Source organism: Strigops habroptila, chromosome 1, assembly GCF_004027225.2.
Source record: "Strigops habroptila isolate Jane chromosome 1, bStrHab1.2.pri, whole genome shotgun sequence".
Lineage (NCBI taxonomy): Eukaryota > Metazoa > Chordata > Aves > Psittaciformes > Psittacidae > Strigops > Strigops habroptila.
The window spans coordinates 68,383,385-68,403,709 of NC_044277.2; the positions used below are offsets into that span (position 1 = coordinate 68,383,385).

General features: G+C 43.1%; 1 protein-coding gene across 5 annotated transcripts in view; it reads right to left on the minus strand.

Moving 5' to 3' along the window:
• The window catches only part of FHOD3 (formin homology 2 domain containing 3), a 373,735-nt gene extending 355,115 nt beyond the window's left edge, over positions 1-18,620 (minus strand). For all 5 annotated transcript variants that reach the window (XM_030499299.2, XM_030499287.2, XM_030499280.2 and 2 more), the window contains exon 1: positions 18,075-18,620. In XM_030499299.2, coding sequence (XP_030355159.1) covers positions 18,075-18,239 — 165 coding nt within the window. In that variant the 5' untranslated portion in view covers positions 18,240-18,620. The remainder of the gene's footprint in view (positions 1-18,074) is intronic.
• Positions 18,621-20,325: the final 1,705 nt, after the last annotated feature.

Here is a 20,325-nt window from a genome sequence, read left to right on the forward strand (position 1 = left end):
AGGAAAAAAAAAAACAAACAAAACACAAGCCAACAACAAAGACCCACAGATTGGAAAACTGCTGACAACCTAAGTAGTAGGAAGTTTCTGATGATCCAAAAGCCATTGTGAAGCCCCATTGAAAAGAAAACAACAGCTCTGGCTGTTCAGCTTGGCCAGGCAACGAATAGCTGACTCAATCATCCTAAAACAGGAGAGGAATGCTCCTTTTTGTCATGCATGAAGAAGGTTCAAAGTAAGAAACTAAAAATACACTTTTCTCGTTAAAAGAAAGGGGGGGGGAGGGGGAAGGACACACCCCCCACCCCCAAAAAAAAAAAGGAAAAGATACCAGAAAGCATTTTCTCAGTGCAAAGAGCAACTACACACTCAAGACGACATTCCTACTCTTTCTTCCTTTTTTTGAAGAATGATACTTTAATTTCTACAGCAGCAGCATTTCAGGTTGGGGTTTTGGTGTCTTTTTTTTCCTAAGGCATTGCATTGCTCTTTGCTGGTTGAGCAATTGTCCTGCTGGCTTTCATGTTTCGATACATGCTTCAAACATTTTTCAGGTTATTTGGTTTGAGACAGAGAAATAAGCCCCAGATGTTTCACTAAGAAGGTTTTCTACCAGGAAATTCATGGCCCTTCCAGATGTCTCATATCTAATAGTCCAAACTTATTTTTTATCCATGACAGCCATGAATATTTTCTTTCCGACAAGTTGCTTATGGGATTATTATAAATGTATCCATAAGTTATGGGTGCAGGCTGTACCAGCTGGATTTAGGATCATTTAAAACTTAGCAGCAATTAAGTCTTCCTAGTTCTTGCATCTTAGAAGTGTTTTGCACGTTCTCTATCCTTGCTTGGCACACTAGGGCAAGCAAAATTTGACAGAATGAATATAATTTAAAAAAATACACAATCTGTATTTGTAATTACATGAAGTAGGTTTCCATTTCTATCAGCCTTGTAAACTACTATTCTGAGTGGACGGTCTTGCTGTAGCTTTAATGATGTGAAGGCCTATAGAGTATCCTTTACCTAGTAAGATGCAGAACCCCTTATAGGATTTTTTAGTATCCAGTGTGTCACATCCCTCTCTGCTTTTCTTCATCAATAGGTAACTTTCCAATGTCTTGTAGGCAGTAACTGCTTCCTCTCTCTTCCAGCCAGCATAGGGACTAACTACCTGGGCTAGCATTGTCCCTGTACCACAGTTATCAGCCATCTTTCCTGTTAAACTGTGTACTATGTTAACATGATCCAGGTAAGATATCAGCAAATGTTCCTGACATTCAGGCCTTAGAGTTCTTACTTCTATTTCAGAGCAGAGGAAAGGCTCACATACCCATCTAAGAACAGAACACTACTTCTCTTTGCAGCTTTGTCTTTGTTTCCTCAGAAAGAGACACAAGAATTCTAAGCAAGCAACGCTAGAATGAAAAACTAATATCGCATGATTTTTCTTAAATAAAATGTCAGCTGCCATCTTGGGCAGCTCTATGCAAGACTGGGTTTGCACTGGGTTTATTTAACGTGCTCTCGTCTGATTATTCTGGCAGCAATACCTCCTCTCCTCACACACAGACAGGCACAATTCTCAAAGAAGATCCTGGGACTCCACATGGCCACCTGTAGGGACACACAGATTCTGTGCACACAGATTTCTCAGATTCCCAAAAAAATATATCATGAAATACCACACAGGAAAAAATGAAGGTCCTGATTTGTAGAGAGCAAACAAAAAAGTAAGCGTTCTCCCTCACTGGTATGAGAGTCAGATCTCATCATAATCATGGTTATACACTGACTTCTCACGCTCACCATGAGCCCAGCTCTTCCACAAATCTGCAGGCACAGTCATCTTCAATACCTCATGTCTCAGAAAGAAGTAGAAAACTGGCAACTTGGCTTACAAGGATTTACTTAAAGCACATAATTCTGTTTAGCTCTGAAGGCAGTTTATTCCTTTCCTCCATCAGTCATTTTTCCTGAACATATTCAGAGAAGACAATCTTTAACAGATCTGCTAAAAAATTAAAGACTAATTGTAAGAAGTCATATCTTTAGCTACACTAGCAAAAAAAAAAATTTAAAAAAACCCTTGATTTTATGTTTACTGGGGCACAAAACACTTAGTGCAAGAATAAAATCTATTTTTCTTTTGTTGTCTTCTTTTCCGGTTAGACATAATGTTTATCATATGAAATTGCACTATGTTTATAGAAAGAAATTGCAGCAATGAGTAACTGCAAGCCCTATGCACCAACAGAACAGTTAATACATGCAGTTTGTTTGTCCCAACTGCCCTTCCAAAACCATAGGAAAATATTGACTACTAGTGAATAAACATAGTCCTTCTTTAGAAACAAGTTATTAAATAATCAGGGTGGGGGTAGTGAACAGCCTATGGTATAGTGAACAGCCTATGGTATAGATCTGCAGTCAATTTCTACTATATTTTGCAATTGTTGTATATGTGGCAACTTTGTCCTTAAATTGGAGGGAGTACTTAACACAAAGCTGAGTACTGCACAGAAAAACCAGCAATGTTGTGAGTACATGACAGACAGAAATCTTGAGAGTGAGCATTCCTATTTAAGCTTACGTAGGATATCTCTAGCTCAGCATTAGGCTCCCTCCATTAGCTTTGACAACGCTGGTTTTCCTGTCTGTAGTAAACCAGGGGAGCAAAAACCCTCCTACAGAGTGTTTGCAATCCTGGCCACCACAGGCATCAGATCCTAAGTTTCAGGACCTTGCCTGGTCTCTGCCTGCCTGCCTGCCTCCGTCCTCTTGCCCCTGCTATACTCAATCTATAAAGATCTATAAAGAGACCTGGCAGCAAAGAGGAGACAGCCCACATGACAAGGACATAAGGCCACATCAAGCTAAATAACACCGACATTTTTGTTTGGGTGGGTTTTAATTGATTTTCATTTCAGCAAACTTACTTACTCCATTAGCTTGAGTTTTTGTTTAAGCATCTGATGTGGTCCCCAGCGATCTCCTGTCAATTCTCACAAGAGAGGCGGTCAGAGGCCAGGCTGTGCCACGACCAGCGAGACCTATGGCTCCTAAAGCATCAGTGGATTCAAGATTTCAACCCTTGAGCATATGCAGCAACGTTTTTTATCCCCAAAGTACTGAGATGGTGTACATTTTAAAGATATTTGTGCACCTTAATGGCCCATTGAGCTGTGGGAGGAGCAGGGTTCCCAGCTAAGCAAAGACAGCCATCCAAGCAAGGGTGACAGAAACAGCTCTTGGTCACTCAGTTTGATGAGACACTGAACCAGAAGAAGAAAGCTTACATAGCTTTAGGACACAGAGGGTCACATTGCAAAAAGGCATATAAGAGCACCACAGCATATAAATAAAAACATAACACATCGGGGGCTAACCCAGCCATCCCTGCTTCCCTTCTGCTACAGCCTTGGTTGGAATTTAGCATCAGGTGACACAAGTCACACTTGAGAACAGTGGCATATTTAGCACAAAACATTCAAGAGATTCTTTTCCCCAGTCATAGAGCTTTTTGGTGTACTAAGATCATCTTCCAACAAGTGGAATCAAGTAATTCAGTAATTTCCATTCCTGAAGGGTCAGCCCCGATTGCTAAACAACAGTGTCATGATGCTAAGAGAAGTGGTAAAGAAAAGTATCAGGATGCTAAGATAAAGGAATTCATTACTATCATTACTATATTCATTACTGTCTGCGGTTAAACTTTCTGCTGAAAGTTTCTCAGGGGCTGGCTCAAAGCATAACACTTCAGGGAAGCTGGAAAGCCTTAATATCTTTTATTCGAAGCAACAGACATAATTCTTCAACCTTATTTTCACTTATAGAAGCTTGAAGAATTTCAAGGCAGTGAAATAATTCCCCTGCCCCCAAATGACAGAATAAGAGGTTAAGTACAAACTTATCTTCTCCTGGACAAGAACAAAACAAGATGCCAATAAAAACTTGCTCATCAGCTTAGCACTTTGTTTTGTATGGCTTTAGGAGACCATGCTAAAGGCACAATACAACACTCAAAAGAAAGCTGCATAAACAGAATGTTAACTCCAAAATCTGCCAGCAGCAACACTGGCTTTTAAACTTCATGCCAATTTTGCCACAAGGAGACATTCAGCTGAAGACTTTCTCCTGGAATCCCAGGCGCTGCTCCTCTCTGCCCACCCACCTGCTCCTGCTCCCAGAGAGCCAAAGTTCCACACTCCAAAACCTCTCATGTTTCTGGGAAGAAGAAATGGCTATTGTCCAAGAGCTAACACAAGAAGAACAATATTTACTTCGCATTTCCCATCCTGCCACAAATGTACATGTGCATCCAAGAGCAAGGTAGGCTTTTTGTTTGTATTACAAGGGATTTGTTTGTTTTTTCCTTTTGCGCTACCGTAGTAGCTCCAGCAGTTCTATCCTTCTGCATATATAGGAGCTTCAGAGTCTTGATTCAAACAGAAGTGCTTCACTCAATGACCTCAAGAAATTACAGGTCAGCTTTATCTTATGTAGTGCAAGCATCTCTGCAACTAACAGTACCTGTTTCCCAACTGTAACTAAGGTATACGGGCACAAGTACACAAGGCTTTCAATATTGGGTTGTAATACACAGTTTAAATGTAATTTCAGTAGTAGCTTATCTTTTTGTTTAGCACTGCAGGTTACAGCCACACCCTTTTTGTAGATGGCCCTCCAGAAACTGCTTCTGAGAATCACAAAGTTACAACAATGCTATTTTGCTAAGTTTTAAGTAAGTGTTTTTCTTGGAAAAATACAGCCTTTCTCTAGGCTATTTTTCTTCTACTGTTACCTTCAGTGGGAGAAATGAGTAGACCCTGGTTACACGAAACTGTTGTCCCATGCACAAACACACCCATCACCATCGTTTCATCCATCAAGAGTAACAAAGTGATTATCATCAATGGCCAAAATCTGCCTCCTTGAGGAGGCTCACAGCAACCTGCAAACCACCATCACTGTAAACTGAGCTTGCACCTCCTGCTACAGTGCAGGCTGCAACACTGAAAAAGAGCAAGGGGAAGGATAGGAAGAAGGAGAGATGGAACAAACACTGTTTGCCACGCAGGCCTTTGTAATTGCCTAAACACCTCGACATGATTGTATAAACATTCTGTGGCCAGGGATTTGCACTCGCCTCCTTTCTCCACAACAAAAACAAACTAAACACTGTAGTGAACTTCAATAATATCTGATTAAGTTAACAGGTTTTTCCGTTTCCATTAGTAGCTCATAAAGGCTGACACTAATATGAGCACCACTCAGGTCATTGCCCGGTGGTGACAGCTTTACAGTCAAGCCAAAACAGGTTCCACTGCAAGAGCAAATATGAGAGTCAAATTCCCTGGTAGGACAGTCGCAAGATTGTAACAAGTATGCTATTACAGGCAACGGTAAGAACAGTCATGCCAAATGGATCATATACTTCCCCAAGCAGCTAATTACAATTTCTCACAATGAATCCTATCAGTATTTAACAGAAATGCCCAAAAATAAACAAGGGTTTCAGTTTGCTGGAACAGATTCTCCTGCAAAATATCTATTCTCAAAGTTACAACTGACAAAATGCAGTCTACAAGAGATACTAAATTTGGTTAACAACCTGCTCATGATTGTATTCTTGTCTGTGGCCCAGGAAAACTTTACAGACCTTCCCTCTTTTTTTCCCCTCACATACAACCACCCCACCTCCATAAACCTTTGGTTCTCTTAGAAATCTGCCTTCAGGAATAACTCAAACCACAGAAATTATTAGTAGCCATATGGAAATCCAGCATGAGATCAGTCATTTTCAAATTGTCAAACAGCCAATTGTTAAAAAGTAACACGTGGGCATGACTCCAATATTGACCTCCTGTGGCTCACTCACAGAACACACTTCAGTCTTATGACTGAAGGCTTATTTAGAAGAAATGGACAAGTAACCAACATGAGAAAACAAAGGTAGGTATAAAAAAAAAAAAAAAACTTGTTTTGATTGCATCTACATAGACACACAATGGTCCAAGTAATTGTTTGTAGTTTATTTTCCCTTCCCTGATTTTAACGTCTACAAGATGTTAACATTCTAAGAGAGACTGAGCACCTGGCAGCCTGCATCCCATGCTGGTTCCTTCAGAAGAATTCACTAAGGAAGAAGTTGGGTTTTTTCCTTTGAATATTTCTCCAAACCATATTTTATGAGTTGGTGCTTAATTATGTCAGACATTTAGATTACTGTTTTTATTTCAGGAAATCTAATTTGGTGGATGAAGAACATGAGCACATAATTTTAATCAATCTCCTTGAGACGTCTTAAAATAACACTAGCTGATGACTACTAGCAAGATAACAAGCTATTCTCCCCTTGTCAGCTGTATATATCTTTCTGAAATATTTGCTGGAATATCAGTGACAAACCATAACAACATGAAGGAAGTAAATATAGCTGAACTTGCACTTCACTGAAAAATACTTCTAATCTCCTCTTTGTCACTCAAATCACACCTAGCCATAATGATTTCCAAATGCTACGGTCTATTACCAGTGGCTTTCCCACAGAAGCAACATCAATCTAAAGAATGGGTTTAAGGCAAGGGCCTTCTTTCAGCAGCCTACCAGAACTATTGAAGAACAATACAGTAAGTCACTTATTTCAGGCATATATACTAGCCAACTTCATCAAGTTCAGAAAATACCTTATTCAAGCATAAAATCCTAGAAGTCACTGGTCAGCATTCTGCCTATTGCCTTTGTCAAATATTAATTAAGACATATTACCAACAAACTGCCAAAGCAGAGCGCAACTGATAGCATACAGTATGTCTGAATAAAGCCTATTTTTAGCCTGCAATTTAATCAGCACTCTTACAATGGCTAGGATTAAAGCCCAAGACAGCCACATAGCTGTATATAGGCCAAGGCAATTACATGTTGAAACACGTTGCAAGAACACAACGGTAAACTGGAGTAAACATTGGGAGGAGCAGCACTGGATAGTTGCTCTGTGCTAACGGATGTCTCTACTGGCAGTAAGGAGTGTACACTCGTATCTCGCCTGTCTTGACTGTCCACAAAGGAAAACATTAAAAAAAAAAAAAAAAAAACCCCAAAAAAAACCCCAAACCAGTTTTACTCCAGTTCCTATAAATATGATTCAGTGCTTGTGAAAGGCAGACAACATTTTGGCGACCTTGAAAATCAATATCCTTTTACCTTCATTGGCAGCTGTTCAGATGACATAGCTTTGTCAACACTAAAGCAGCCCCCTCCAATCCTGCCTTGAAAATAGTGCCCGTGAGGAGACAACTCAGTCCTCACCCTATGTGCTCCTGAACTTCTGTGCTGAGGCAGAAGTTACAAGGCCTGTTTTGAAACAGCATTTGCAAGGATGCTTTTAAATATCTGTACTTCATAACACACACACAAAAAAATAAAATTTCTTCAAGCCATGAATTTTTTATACATTCAAGGGTGAACTCTTTAATTAAAAATGTTCAGCTCTCACTGTCTTTTTAATCTTCAGGAGTCACATTTTCCCCTGCAATCTAGACCCATAGGGCCTAATGTTTTGATACCATCAAAACAAAAGAAAGTGACACCACAATGCAATCACCTATCCTCTAGGATATAGCTAAATCACTTTCATAAATTAAAACTGGAGCTGAATCCTAATCAGTGATATGAGGAAGCATAATACTGTGTTTCATTACCAGTTTCCCCAGGACCATTAATATTTTTATATACAGCTTCTGACAACTAGCCTGAACAGTATTCTCTTCCTCTCTCTGTTTGTACATATGAACATTAGGCAATGCCTCTTTCAGAGATCCCTTGACAAGAGACAGACAACTACAAGGAGCATGTACATGTTCTGAAGACTTTCATGGTCAACACGTGTATCAATTAAGGCATATCCAATTAGCTAAGAAAGAATATCTTGAGATAATTCCTTCCATTATCACAAGCTTCCAGATTTCAAACTGGTGGTCATTTCTCCAAGGGACTTTCTTGAGTGCTGATCGCTTCTCTTCGGCAAGTGAAATAAAAGCACAAGAAAAACTGAACTCTGAGAACCTGAATAGCAAGTTCAGAAACTCAAAGACATGGGCATACCCTAGGCTTAACATAAATTCACATTCATAACCGGTGGCTTTTTTCATCCGCATTTCAAAACTAAGCAAAAAAAGTCCGTCAGGAAGACAGAAAACCTAAAAGGATAATTCAGTGGCATCTAAACTGATGAACAAAGCCTAAGTCTCAGAAACTATATTCCTTCACCTTCTAAAAGATCAGGATTTTTTCTACCACTTCTTCCACAGCATTCAGCTTCATCAGTAAAATGGTTCATTTTCCTTCCTAAGCCAGAATTCAGTATAGAAGAAGCTTCTTAACTACAGTAACATACACATAAGGCAGAACCCCAGTAAACCGGACCATACAGTAGCTGAAACAATACTGAGGACAAGTTAAAGTCGTAATTAGGCTAAAAAAAAGGCAACAGTTGAACTCAGCATCTAAACAAGACCATGTTACCATCTACAAGGAAGTATGACAAATCTAAACACATTATTTTCAATAATTCAAGCTCACTTATCGAAAATATGGAAAGGGGACATAAACAAGCAAACATAACCCGGAGTACTACAATAAAAATGAAGGCTGCATAAGACAGGAAGAGAATGCTTGGGTCACTGTCAAACAAAAAAGTGGATACTAAATTCAGAAGAGTTGCATTTCTTTCTGCCTTGTACAGCCACAAGACAAAAACATCTCATCTATTATAGTCAAACCAGAGCAAAAAAATTCACAGTAAAATGAGAGTCCTTCAGCTGTGACTGCAATGATCATTGCAATACATTAATCATTTAGAATACTAACACAGGTTAAATTAGTCATGTCTGTCTGAAATAAAATGCCATGTCTTACTTATACACTGCTTTTCCACTTGTGAATACAGCCTGCCAACCCTACTTGTGGCCACTGGAGAGTTACAGGCCTCCTGCAATTATAATTGAAGCCTGAATCAACTAGTAGCACAATACAGAGTGCTTGAAAGAAAGAAAGATGAAAACAAGTAAGAAACAGATGTAGAGACTGAAAAGCACAAATAGTGTAATTAGCCCTAGCAGTACCTTTTCTTCCTCAGGCACACAGTTTTCCAAAACACACTCATTTTCAAATCACATTACAGTTTCCTATAATGATACCTAAAGGAAGGATTTCAATGAAGTGTACCTCATGAGGGAAAACATCTGAAATTAAGAACGCACTAACCTTAGGACCCACACACTTTCATAACCAGACACGTAAGTCAGCAGCTCACCTCCCTTCCTTGGCATCCACCACTCACCACTATCAGGCTTCTCAGTCCTTGTACACTTTTGAAAGCGACCAGAAAAAAACCCAAACACAAAGAAAACCCCACAAATTAACATACATTTGATAGGCAACAGTCAGCCACAGAGGTTCTCACTGCCTGTGAGATGGGGCAGCACAGATGGACCTCACAGTTTCAGGAAACTTCCCTTCCAAGGATCACAGGAAATAACACCATTTTCTTTCTGCCTCTTGTTGGTCTCCAGCTGCTCACCACCTTTAATTGCTCAGGCCTTGCAGGTTACTACATTTAGCAGGTGCAAACAGGTATCCTTAATTCCCTACCTGGCAAACCTGGGTGGGTTTCCCCCACCAGAGACACAAAGACCTCCCGCAAAGAGGGCAGAGGACTCAAGATTTCTGCAAGCCAACTCCCTCACAATGCTAGAGATAAAGGGGGAAATAAAATCCTCCTTCATGGAGCCAAAGGTCACGCTCCAGGGACAGCTGCTGCAGTATGGTAATAAACAGAGGATAGATATGTGGCTCTTTCAATTTCTCCACTTCCCAAAAAATGCCAAGTGTTTCCGAGTACTAGAAGTCTATTTATGTCTACCCCACAGCTAGAGTGGGGTCATCACTGGTGCTTTGGAGAAAATTCAGAACTTCTGTTCTGTTCCACTCTGACAAAAAACAGGCACAAGTCCCCATTTGGCATTTCTCTAACACAGATGATATTCCTGTTGGTCTGTTGATTGCATGCCCCTGCTATTATGCTCTTTCCTTGCAAACTTTGCTGTGAAATGTCCTTGTAGTAATGAAGTAAGGAAACAGGACGTTTTTTTAGCTAGCTTTACCTTGCATATGACCCTTGGATGAGCAACCTAGCTAGCACAAGTACCTCCTTTCCCAACCCCAAATCATGCACGTGGTTCACAATGAACATGCTTAGCAGCCCCACAAGAGAGGGGCCAGGGACTTCATCTTCTCCTTGCTGCTAACAAAGCCATTAGAAGCAGCTAGACACAAAATCACCAGGCAGCTCACCAGCAGCTGAGGCAACCACTCTACCACTGAAACTGTTACATGTGGCTGCAAGAGTGTATTTAAAATTCTAAACAAAAATACTTACTTTCTCAATTTAACAAAGGTTGACAGGCTCATTAGTAAATGTAGGCAAATTGCTTCAAGTAACAGCTCTGTAATGTCTCACATTTTTATTTTTTAACCATTATCAATGTTACTTATCTTTTTAACTGGCATAGTCTGTAGTTTCTAAAAGCAGAAGACAGCATTGAAACTAAGATGAAGGCATAACTTTCTTTCCTAAACAGGCAAATACAAGCTATCTGTAAACACATTTTACACCAATATAATCATCCATGCTGTGTACAAGAGGAAAACTGTATTGCTTTATCTGTATCAATAAATACAAACAAGCAATACAACAGGTTTGCCTACACACAGCACAAGATATGGCTTAGTACTTTTGTGACTGATGACCATAAAGTTTCAAACTATACACACCCCTGCACTACTGCATGTAATCACACACCTGACTTGACTTTGTACGACAACTTGTTTATTTGTGAGCTTTTTGTCATCTTCCTAATATCAAGAGTTTAACTGCTAGTTAATGCAAGGCAACATGGTCCAAGTATCCTGTTCCAAGTATATACACTTTGCCTTAAAAACTACTCTACAACTACGATTAAAAGGAAATTAAGCTGCTTTTCTAGAAAAAACAACCAAGTACTCTAGAACTATGACTATAAGGAGATGAAGCTGCTTTTCCAGTCACCCCACTCTCTGCTATTCAGCCTCCTAAGCACTACCATATAAAATTATGACCAATATGACCAAAAAGTTAATAATATTGTGTTGGCCTTGTTTAGCAAACAATGACTTGGCATCCAGGATCAAAATTAGCAATTTTCCAGGACTCCGTAATTCAAATAAATATCCTACTCACTAAATGGATAGAGGGTCAACTCAGAAGTATGACTACTGAAGTCAAGTAGTCATACTGAAAGTAAAGCAAAAGGTCTACCTTTTCCTTTTTTTTTTTCTTTTTTTTTTTTTTTTGAAGCATTCTTAAAATGCTGGGAATGACAGAATTACTTCTTTTTAAGTGTTTGGAATTGGAAACTGCAATGCAATTTTTTTTTTTTTTTGTGTATACATGTTAAGCTGATGACATGTGGAAAGTGAACTTTCAAGCCTCACTCACCTTTACTTCAATAGTTTCATGTGCCAGATGGTTGCAGATGTTTCTAGGTAGCTGGGCCTACTAGAGAGCTCACTGCTACTTTTGTCCCAACTTGTTCCTCTGCTAAAAATATGTAACAACATTCCTCACTGTCTTATTAATAACTGTAATACAATATAAAGTTAATATTAATGTAATGCAATCCAGGTGGTGTGAAAAGTGATGACAGAGATATAGTAGCTGGCACTCTTTCCTCTGAGCCAGTAATAAAGTAGTATCTTAGCACAGGGGTACAGCCTACTGAAACACTCTTTACCAAAGAAGGTGTATAGCCCCAGCCCAGACCACTCAGGGTCATCAAAAAACTACATGACACTTTCAGAAAGAGTAGAGGTACCAACCTGTCCTGGCAGAATTCTGGCCTAAGAAGCAGACTGAAAAGCCAAGTAGCATCACAGGCCATAATGTGGTGGATGAGCGACTTACAGCCCAACTGCCTTGCATACAGTTGCACAAGAGATGTAGTACTCATCCTCAAAACCCACTGAGTGAGATCAAACAGAAAGAGAAGGGACTCTCACTTAGACCCTAATGACTGGTGAGGTAAGATGGCTGGGCAAGCACTGGAAAGAGAAAACTCTTCTTGAAAGTTTTTAGAACTTCTGTTCTCATTTCAGACAGCACAGGAACAAAAGGAGATTGCAACATGCCAGGTCCCTTGTCTTTCTCTTTCTCATTCCTCCACCAAAATACAGACTGAAACAGTCTTAGTCTCTTGCAACTGAAACCATTAGCAACCTTCATATAACAATTTTGAAAGGATTTGGAAGAAAGAAGGTATCTGCAACTGGTTTTGAAAGAAAACATCAAAATTTTTAACTGCAAGCCCAAGACTTGGGGTATGGTAACAGCAAGGTCCAACTTCTTCTTATTCATCTCCTTTGTTTGATTACAAACCTCCAGTAAACACACGGTGATGCAAGTTTTCAGAGACTACATCTGACCAATCTGTAATTTCAAAATTTAGCGGTACCTGGAGACCCACCAGCACGCTCACTCCCAGCATTCTTTACACAGAACTCTATGAAGACTCGAGCTATCAGCAGCCAAACTAAGACGCTTGTGAGTGAGAAGAGTCAAATTCAGGGATTAGTTCTCTGGAAAAGCTCTGCCCCCCTGCTTTTACAATACGGCTTTTAAGCCTACGTCAAACAACTGAACTGAACTATAATTTGCCCGAACTATAGCTTGTCAGAAAAACCTTGCAAGAACTTCAAAGACCTCTAACGTTAAACTGCCAGAGATAAAGCCCAGCATTTGGCAGTTACTTTGTATCTGCTGTACGGGTATCTCTGCTCCTTTGAAGGCCCACACCACAGGAGACAATAAGCTGCTGGAGACTGGGCCGCTTTTCACAGTTGTGCTTTTGGGCAGGTGCTTATACTCCCCCAGGAGAGCGTGTTTCACACAGGACTCATGTAGCTTGTGCCTTCCAGTCAGAAGACAGAGCTGGGTCCTACCCCCTTGCCCTCATAAATACTTCCCTAGAAAATTCAAGCACGCACGATCACTACAGCACCGATCTCTTGAAGCATGGGCTTTTGTCAGCTCCAGAAATACCAGATCCAGAACATTTTGGAAGCCTGCTGGAAATAACCACTGTCTTAAATCTCTTCCTCTCTTGAATGATGAAAAAGGGCTGATGTCCACCTGCATCAGGGAGCATATGAAAGCCCTAGGCATCTTAACAGCCCTCAAGTGAAATATTCCCCAGTCCTCAGCAGCAACACTTGCAGCAGATATCAGCCAGTTTCCCCTACCTGTGGCTTCATTTTCCCCGGGACAATGACGATATTCCAGTTTCCATCTTCTGTTCTTCAGCTCCCATGACGAGCATACGGACTAAAAAATGCTTTCTTCAGAAAACAGCTGTTCTGTTTATCGCTACCTCCAGCAGGATCAGGAACCAAACCATCCTCTCTTCTTCTGCTTCTGCATAACCTCTGCGCACCAAGGCATTTTGTAATGCCGCTGTGCTTCAAGGAAAACCAGGGAAAAGGAGCCAGTTGGTAGGTTTGCTGATCTCAGAAAACCTGAGGTTGACGCCAGTACATAGCCTGGCACTGAGTTCAGCGCCAGAGCTGAGCTCCATGCGAGGACACAACCCAGTGGCACAGCCCCTGCTATCAGTTTACATCACTCCATGGCCAGAGTCAGCCCTGGCTTTAATCTAGGGCTAAATCACAGCAGCTGAACATGGAAATCTGGATAGTTTCTTTATGAATGAAACTCCCAAATCCCTCTAGTGCTCATTGCATTTATTTGCTTATATCACTGTTTTTTGAATGACACTGTTTCTAATTACAAATTCTTGGAAGAGATTTAAGCACAGAAGTTGTCTCCAGTTTTCTCAGAGGGAACAGGAGGTCAAAACAACTATTCTTATCTCATTATATCTCCCCTTTCCATCATGACCACCAGTACACCATATACACTGTGAGATTTTTTGTTGTTTTTCATTATTACACAAAGTATTTCAATTACATTTTCTCAATAAATTAGACAGTGTTATTTCCTATATTATTGTAAATGTGTATTTCTTACAGAACTGCCCCAACACTGAACAGTACTGTAGGATGTGAAAACATAATATGGCAACATACTCAGCATGCTGTAATTATATGAATAAGTTATAATGAAGATGATATCTAAAAAAAGCACACCACTTGACATTGGCCATATATATATATATCTCTCTCTCCACTCTCCTGAATGACCCTGTGTCAGCAAGTCATAAGTATCAAGTAACTTCAAGCAATTCAAAACCAACAAACCCAACGTACCAAATTAGATTCAAAGCACATTATTGGCACTGGGCCTGAGCCACAAATTTAGATCCAGTTCTGAATTTTCCCAAGGTTCACAGAAATAGGCAAAAGGGACATCTGAATTCAGAGTCCAGACTAGATCCAGTTTTTGTTCATACAACAAACAGTAAGAGAGCCCTAAAATCCTCAGAAACAAAGCAGTAAAGACCAAATCCAAAATGGCACCTTGGGCAGTCAAATCAATATAAGCAACCAAGTTCTACAGTGTGGATGAGTTACTCAGCAAGAATTTGTAGATGTGGCTAATAATCCCATAACAGAATTCGTGGTACTTCACTGCACCAACAACTAAGATGGTGTGTTACCATCTAGCACCAAGGCACCTGGACCCATGGGAGATGCCCAAGCCAAACATTCTCCACAGCAGTGCCCTTCCCCATGGGGCTCAGATCAGCATGTGTGCACTGTCACATACACAAGGCAGAACCGAGCCCAACCCAGGATACAGCAAGCTGCTTCACCCAGATACAGATGTAAGGAAAGATGTGTGGGGGAAGTAGGGGGGAAAAGATGGGGGGGAGGTTACAATTAGTCACCTAATTCCAAATAAAAAAAGGATTGAAGACACCTTTCTTGTCAGCTTTCCCCATCGACTGGTTTAGGTACTCCACCTCATCCAGACACTTGCTGCATTCAGGGCAGTAAAGCCCATCCTAGGCAGTGTTCATGGAACTTGGTCACCTAACTTCACTGTTCTCCTCCACAAGGATCTAAAACCACTGCCCCTCAGAAGACACTTCATAGATCTAGACTTGCATCCAGATTTAAGTATACTTGTAAGTTTAAAGAGAGTAAGTAGTAAACCCGACATAGGAAATCAGAGTTGTGCTTCAAGAGAACTGGACTAAACAAACGATGCCCTTTGGAGTCAAACTATAACATTTGTTGGTTACCAAAAAAGCTATCAACAACATACTACAACAGGTCAGGACGTCAAAGCATTTTTCATTTGAGTTTTAAATGTTTTTCTTAATAACTGTTTATAACATTTAACTTAAAATAACTTGTGTATTGCAAGTCATTGTAACTACAAAAATACCACTGTCACTACAAACTTCAACCTGGTAATGGCGAAATCTGACACCCACTGAAGTGAGCTGCTACTGACTTCACTCTCCCAAGTACATCCCACAGCAGTGCATTGTCTATGAGGAGACGTACAAACCAGTGATTTGAAGGCAGCAGGCTGGCAATTCTGTTCAGAGAGTGAGTCTTCATCCCAGTCAGAAGATGATAACTTAAAAACTGAGGAAAGAAAACTAGCACTGATCATTTGAACTTGCTGGCAAAAAGGCCAGCAAGATTTCAGGAATGATTCAGACATCAGCATTACTATGCATTTGAACCTATAAACTCCTAAGTCTGCTTCAAGATATTTTGCTTTAGACACCATCGAGATACTAAATGGACCATCAGTCCATTAGCTCACTAATTTTCAAAGTAATTAAACAATGAAGACCCAAATGTGTCAACATGAACCGACGCCTGAATTTCAATCTACGCTCTGTTTTGACAGCCGCATTCCTCCAAGATCGCAAAGTTTGTCCTGATGTCTGGGAGAAATGGAGCAAAATCTTTTATAGACCAGGTGAATACAGTCCTGAGGAAAAGCTACAGAAAGAATATCCCCACCTCCAAAAAAGAAAAAAAGCCTGTGCTTAAAAAGCAACATAAATCAGTTAGTTCTATAAAATCACACACGCAAAGATGTAATGCCAAACACAGAAAGTAACTGCAAGTGCACACAAAGAACTAAGCTTTCAATATAGCTAGTAAAGGTAAACAAGTCTAATCAAACTTTTTTCCTCCCCCTTTTTAGGAGCTAAGAGAAGGCTCAGGGACGTAATCAAGGCACTCTGAAGAGGCCCTGGTTCTGCAAACACAAAGCTAACTGTAACCATGTAAGCAGATTTCAATGAGCCTGCCCACATCATTACAACTGCAGAAACAAAATGCTTGCAAGAATCAGAACCTCAGATTAACAAGTCACTGGGCCAGGACTTGCCTTTAACAGAGTAGCTATCTTTCAATAACCAGGTTTACAGCACCTCTAGAGACTCAGGCCATCTTTCAACCACAGTCTGCAAGTCCAGTTTCCAAACAATCAGACTTGATAAACACGCTGTGCACTGAAACACAGGGCTTGAGTTAAATGCATAGAAGTGGCCATGGATTGTAGGTGGATCCTAAGACACTAAATGGGGGGAGGAAGGGGATAAGAGTAGTGGGGGGTGGTTCAGTATTCAAAGCAAAGTAAACACAAACCACAGTGGAATACCCTTGAAAATTAGGCTGAATTAACTGTAAATCTAGATTTTAAACTATCTTTTTATTTACTTCATTAGGTGTCGGAATCCTTCCTGCCCTTCTTTTAATTAGCTGTGACTCCAAAAAAAAAGCCTCCCTTGCAAACAATGGGACAAGTGTCTGAATTGGGGACGACTGAGCACATGAAAACAGAATTGACCCAGTGCACCAAGAGCTTCCAAAGGTTTTGTGCGCCCAGCAGAGCTCTGTTCGCTGGATGCTGTATCCTTGGCAACTATTATGCAAGAAACCCTTCTACAAATGCAAAACTTCTGTCTGCTCCAAGAGCTTTTCTCTGAAATACTTTTATGGGGGTTTGGATATCCTTAAATCTAAGGGCACACACAGCTCTTTGTCATCTTCCCGCAAGCTCCCAAGAGCAAGACAGAACACAACAAGTGATGTTAAGAGAGTATTTTCCTCCCACTTCATCAGAGAGCAAATAAAAGTTTTACAACTTTAACTTTGTTTTCTTCTGGGAAGAAAAAAGAAGTGGGCATTTTCCCTTTTTTCTTCGGCACGCTCTGCAGAACTAATGTGCAGATACAAGATAATAATGAAAGGACGTTATTATTATGTCAATCAATGGTACTGCTTTGAAAACTGAAAATTCAAGGATCATGCCCGGGTGCCTGACTTCAAGGGCAGAACTGCAGATGCCAGCACATGTATTAGAAGAGGTATGCAAGAGATAGGCAAGATTCGTCAAGGGCCATGGCAGTAACATGCTGCAGCTCTTCGCAGGAGGCACTAGTAGCACCAATTGTTTCAAGGGCAGCAGACACGCTGCTATTTTTACCAAAGCCCTGGCTGTATCTGCCGAGCTCATTAAACCCTACCACAGCAGAGCTCGGATCCCGCCTGCGCGACCGTGCTCCTCACGGCTCGGTTGTCCTCAAACAACACGTTATTGCTCAGTATCCCCAGATACTCAGACATCGCTAGCGAGGAACCCGCATGTAGTATTTGATACCCAACGAGGGCTTTGGTTTGGTGGGTCTTATTTTCTTCTGAGGAAAACCGTACAGCAGCCACAGCTAAAGAAGAGGTGGCAGTTGCCCCTGAAGGCGTTTAGGAACGCAGGAGAGCAGCGCGGGGAGCCCCTCCGCGTCCCCCCGGGACTTAGGAGAAGACTTATACTGCTGGAGCGAGGGATAGCGCCGGCGGGACACAGGAGCCGGCGGGGCAGCCCCTCCACCGGGCGCTCTTCCCGCGCAGCCCCGCCGGGCTGCAGAGCCCCGGCTGCCGCCCCGCAGGGTCCGGGGCCCGTCCTCCCCGCCGCCGGGCTCCCGCGGGGAAGCCGCTGCCCTTCGCCCGGTGCCCCCCCCACCCATCTCCCTTCTCGCCTCCCGCGGTACCTTCTGCGGGGCGCGGAGGAGGCGGTGCACCCCGGCCAGCTGTGTGGCGAGCGGGATGTCCTCCCGGAAGGTGTACAGCGGAGGCCGGGTGGGCTCGGGGAAGTTGGTGCTGTTGAAGGGGTCGGTGTCATCCAGCAGCTGCACCCGGCACACCAGCGTGGCCATGGCGCATCCATCCACCGCCGCGGCGGGGGCGCGGGCGGGGGGACCGGCACCCCCAAGTCACCGACACCGAGGTGCTGCTCGGCGCCGGCTGCAAGCGGCACTCCACTCCTCCCCTCCCAGCCGCAGCAGCAGCAGCAGCCTGGCTGGCTGGCCGGCCGACAGCCTCCCGGCACCCGAGCGAGTGCCGGCCGCCTCACAGCCGCCGCACCTCGGGGAGGCGGCCCATAGCCCCTTCCCCGCCGGGATCCACGAGTTCGGGCACGCTTCAGGCCGAAGAAGGAGGAGGCGGCGCCGGAGCTGCGGGGCGCGGGCAGAGCAGCGGCGGCAACAGCAGCAGCTCCCCCATGCCCGGCCGCTGCGCGCCGAGCGGGCAGCGGGACTGCTGCTGCCGGCACACGCAGACCGGCAGCGCCGGGCGGAGGCCGCCAGCGCCCCCCCGCGGCGGTACCGCCCTCAAGGGCGCCCAGGCGGCTCCCACCTCCCCCCGGCCTGAGGAGACCTCCCCGCGCCGGGCGGGAAGGAGGGTCCGGCCGATCCTCCGCCGGCCGGACCGCTAACCTCTCGCACTGCGGCAGGGGAGAGGGAGGGAGGGAAGGAGGCCAGCTCCGCAGTGCCTCTCTTCTCCCCTCTGAGGGCTGAGAGACGTTCGCTTCAGGGCGGAATAACGGCTGCTGGGGGGAGAGGGGCCGCGGGCGTCAGCCCCTCACAGCGCGGAGGGGGTGCGCAGGGTCCCTCCCCTCCGTTAGAAGTATGCTTGTACCTTACTGTCACAGACATCCCAAGTGTCTTAAACCTTTAGTGTAATATTTACACAGTTTCAAAAGGAAGCTTAAAAAAAGTGATTAGAAGCTGACCTGAAACCTGGGCATTCCACCAGGATTATTGGGTGGGTTTCTCTATATTTATACAAAACCCCCTCCACCGTTATGTGAACGCAGGGTTCTTTTGTCTTCACGGCACACAAGGCCCAGGCGGTATCCCCACCCTGTGCAGGACATGCAAGGAGCAGATAGGCCTCACACCCTGCTGTCCTTTTGCCTTAGGCCTGCTCTTTCTTTCTCACAGGGGAAGATGAGGATGAAGAGCACCCGGGGCAGGCGCAGAACTCAGCATTGCACTGTCCGAGTTGAATCTGCGCTGTGCTGCCAGGTCTGCAACCCCCTCTGTGGGGATCGGGGATGCACGTGCCCTGGTCTTCACTCTTGGGGGCATAGGGTGCAGGAGAAGGACCATGAAATAAGTTACAGGTGAAATACAGAGAACGAAGGGTCTCACTGTTCTGGGGGAATGGCTGCATTTCCACAGGCTGAGTATCTACCCAAGGGCATGCACCATACTTTGCAGGGTTCATGACTGCCTATCCTTTGGTCCTTCACAGAGAGAGCTGCGGGACAGAAGCACTGTGAGAAATGGGATTTATCACATATATGTGTCTTAAGCAAGAAAGCATGACCTCTAGATCATAGTGTTGGCATGAAGCAACTGTTTCCTCCCAAAATGATTACTCGTTTGGGAGTATTGGTCAGCGCTGGGAGAAAAAGGGGATTTCTGTCCACACGTGATCTGTCCTTCTGTTTCTGTTATTCTGGGGACTAATTTGTCATGATTTGGTTTGGCCAACAGTTAGGCATATTTTCAGAAAGGAACATCTAGCATAAAGACTGCTAAAATCAAGACAGATTTTAAAACTCTGAAGCTATTTTGCCATTTCAGATATTTCACTGCCGATGTTTTATCCACTTCTTTTTTTCTTCTCCCTCATCTCCGACAAGAAAAAGGGCCTATGGGTTGTGTCACCACATTTCTCAGAAGCACTCTCCTCTCCTCTGCTTTCCCCTCCCCTGCCCTCCCCTCCTCTCCTCTCCTCTCCTCTTCTCCAAGATTTTATTTATTCAGTGCAGCAGCTAGAACAAGGCAAGCAGGCAACTTGCCTTCCTACTGTCCCACTACAGCCTTTTAAGTGAATGTTGATGGCTTTTTAAAGACCATAACACACAGTAAAATTCGAGCAAACAGCCTGATGCTGCCTGTCAGAGGTACACGGCGTGAGGCACCATGGGCATTGCATCTGGAAAGACAATCAGAG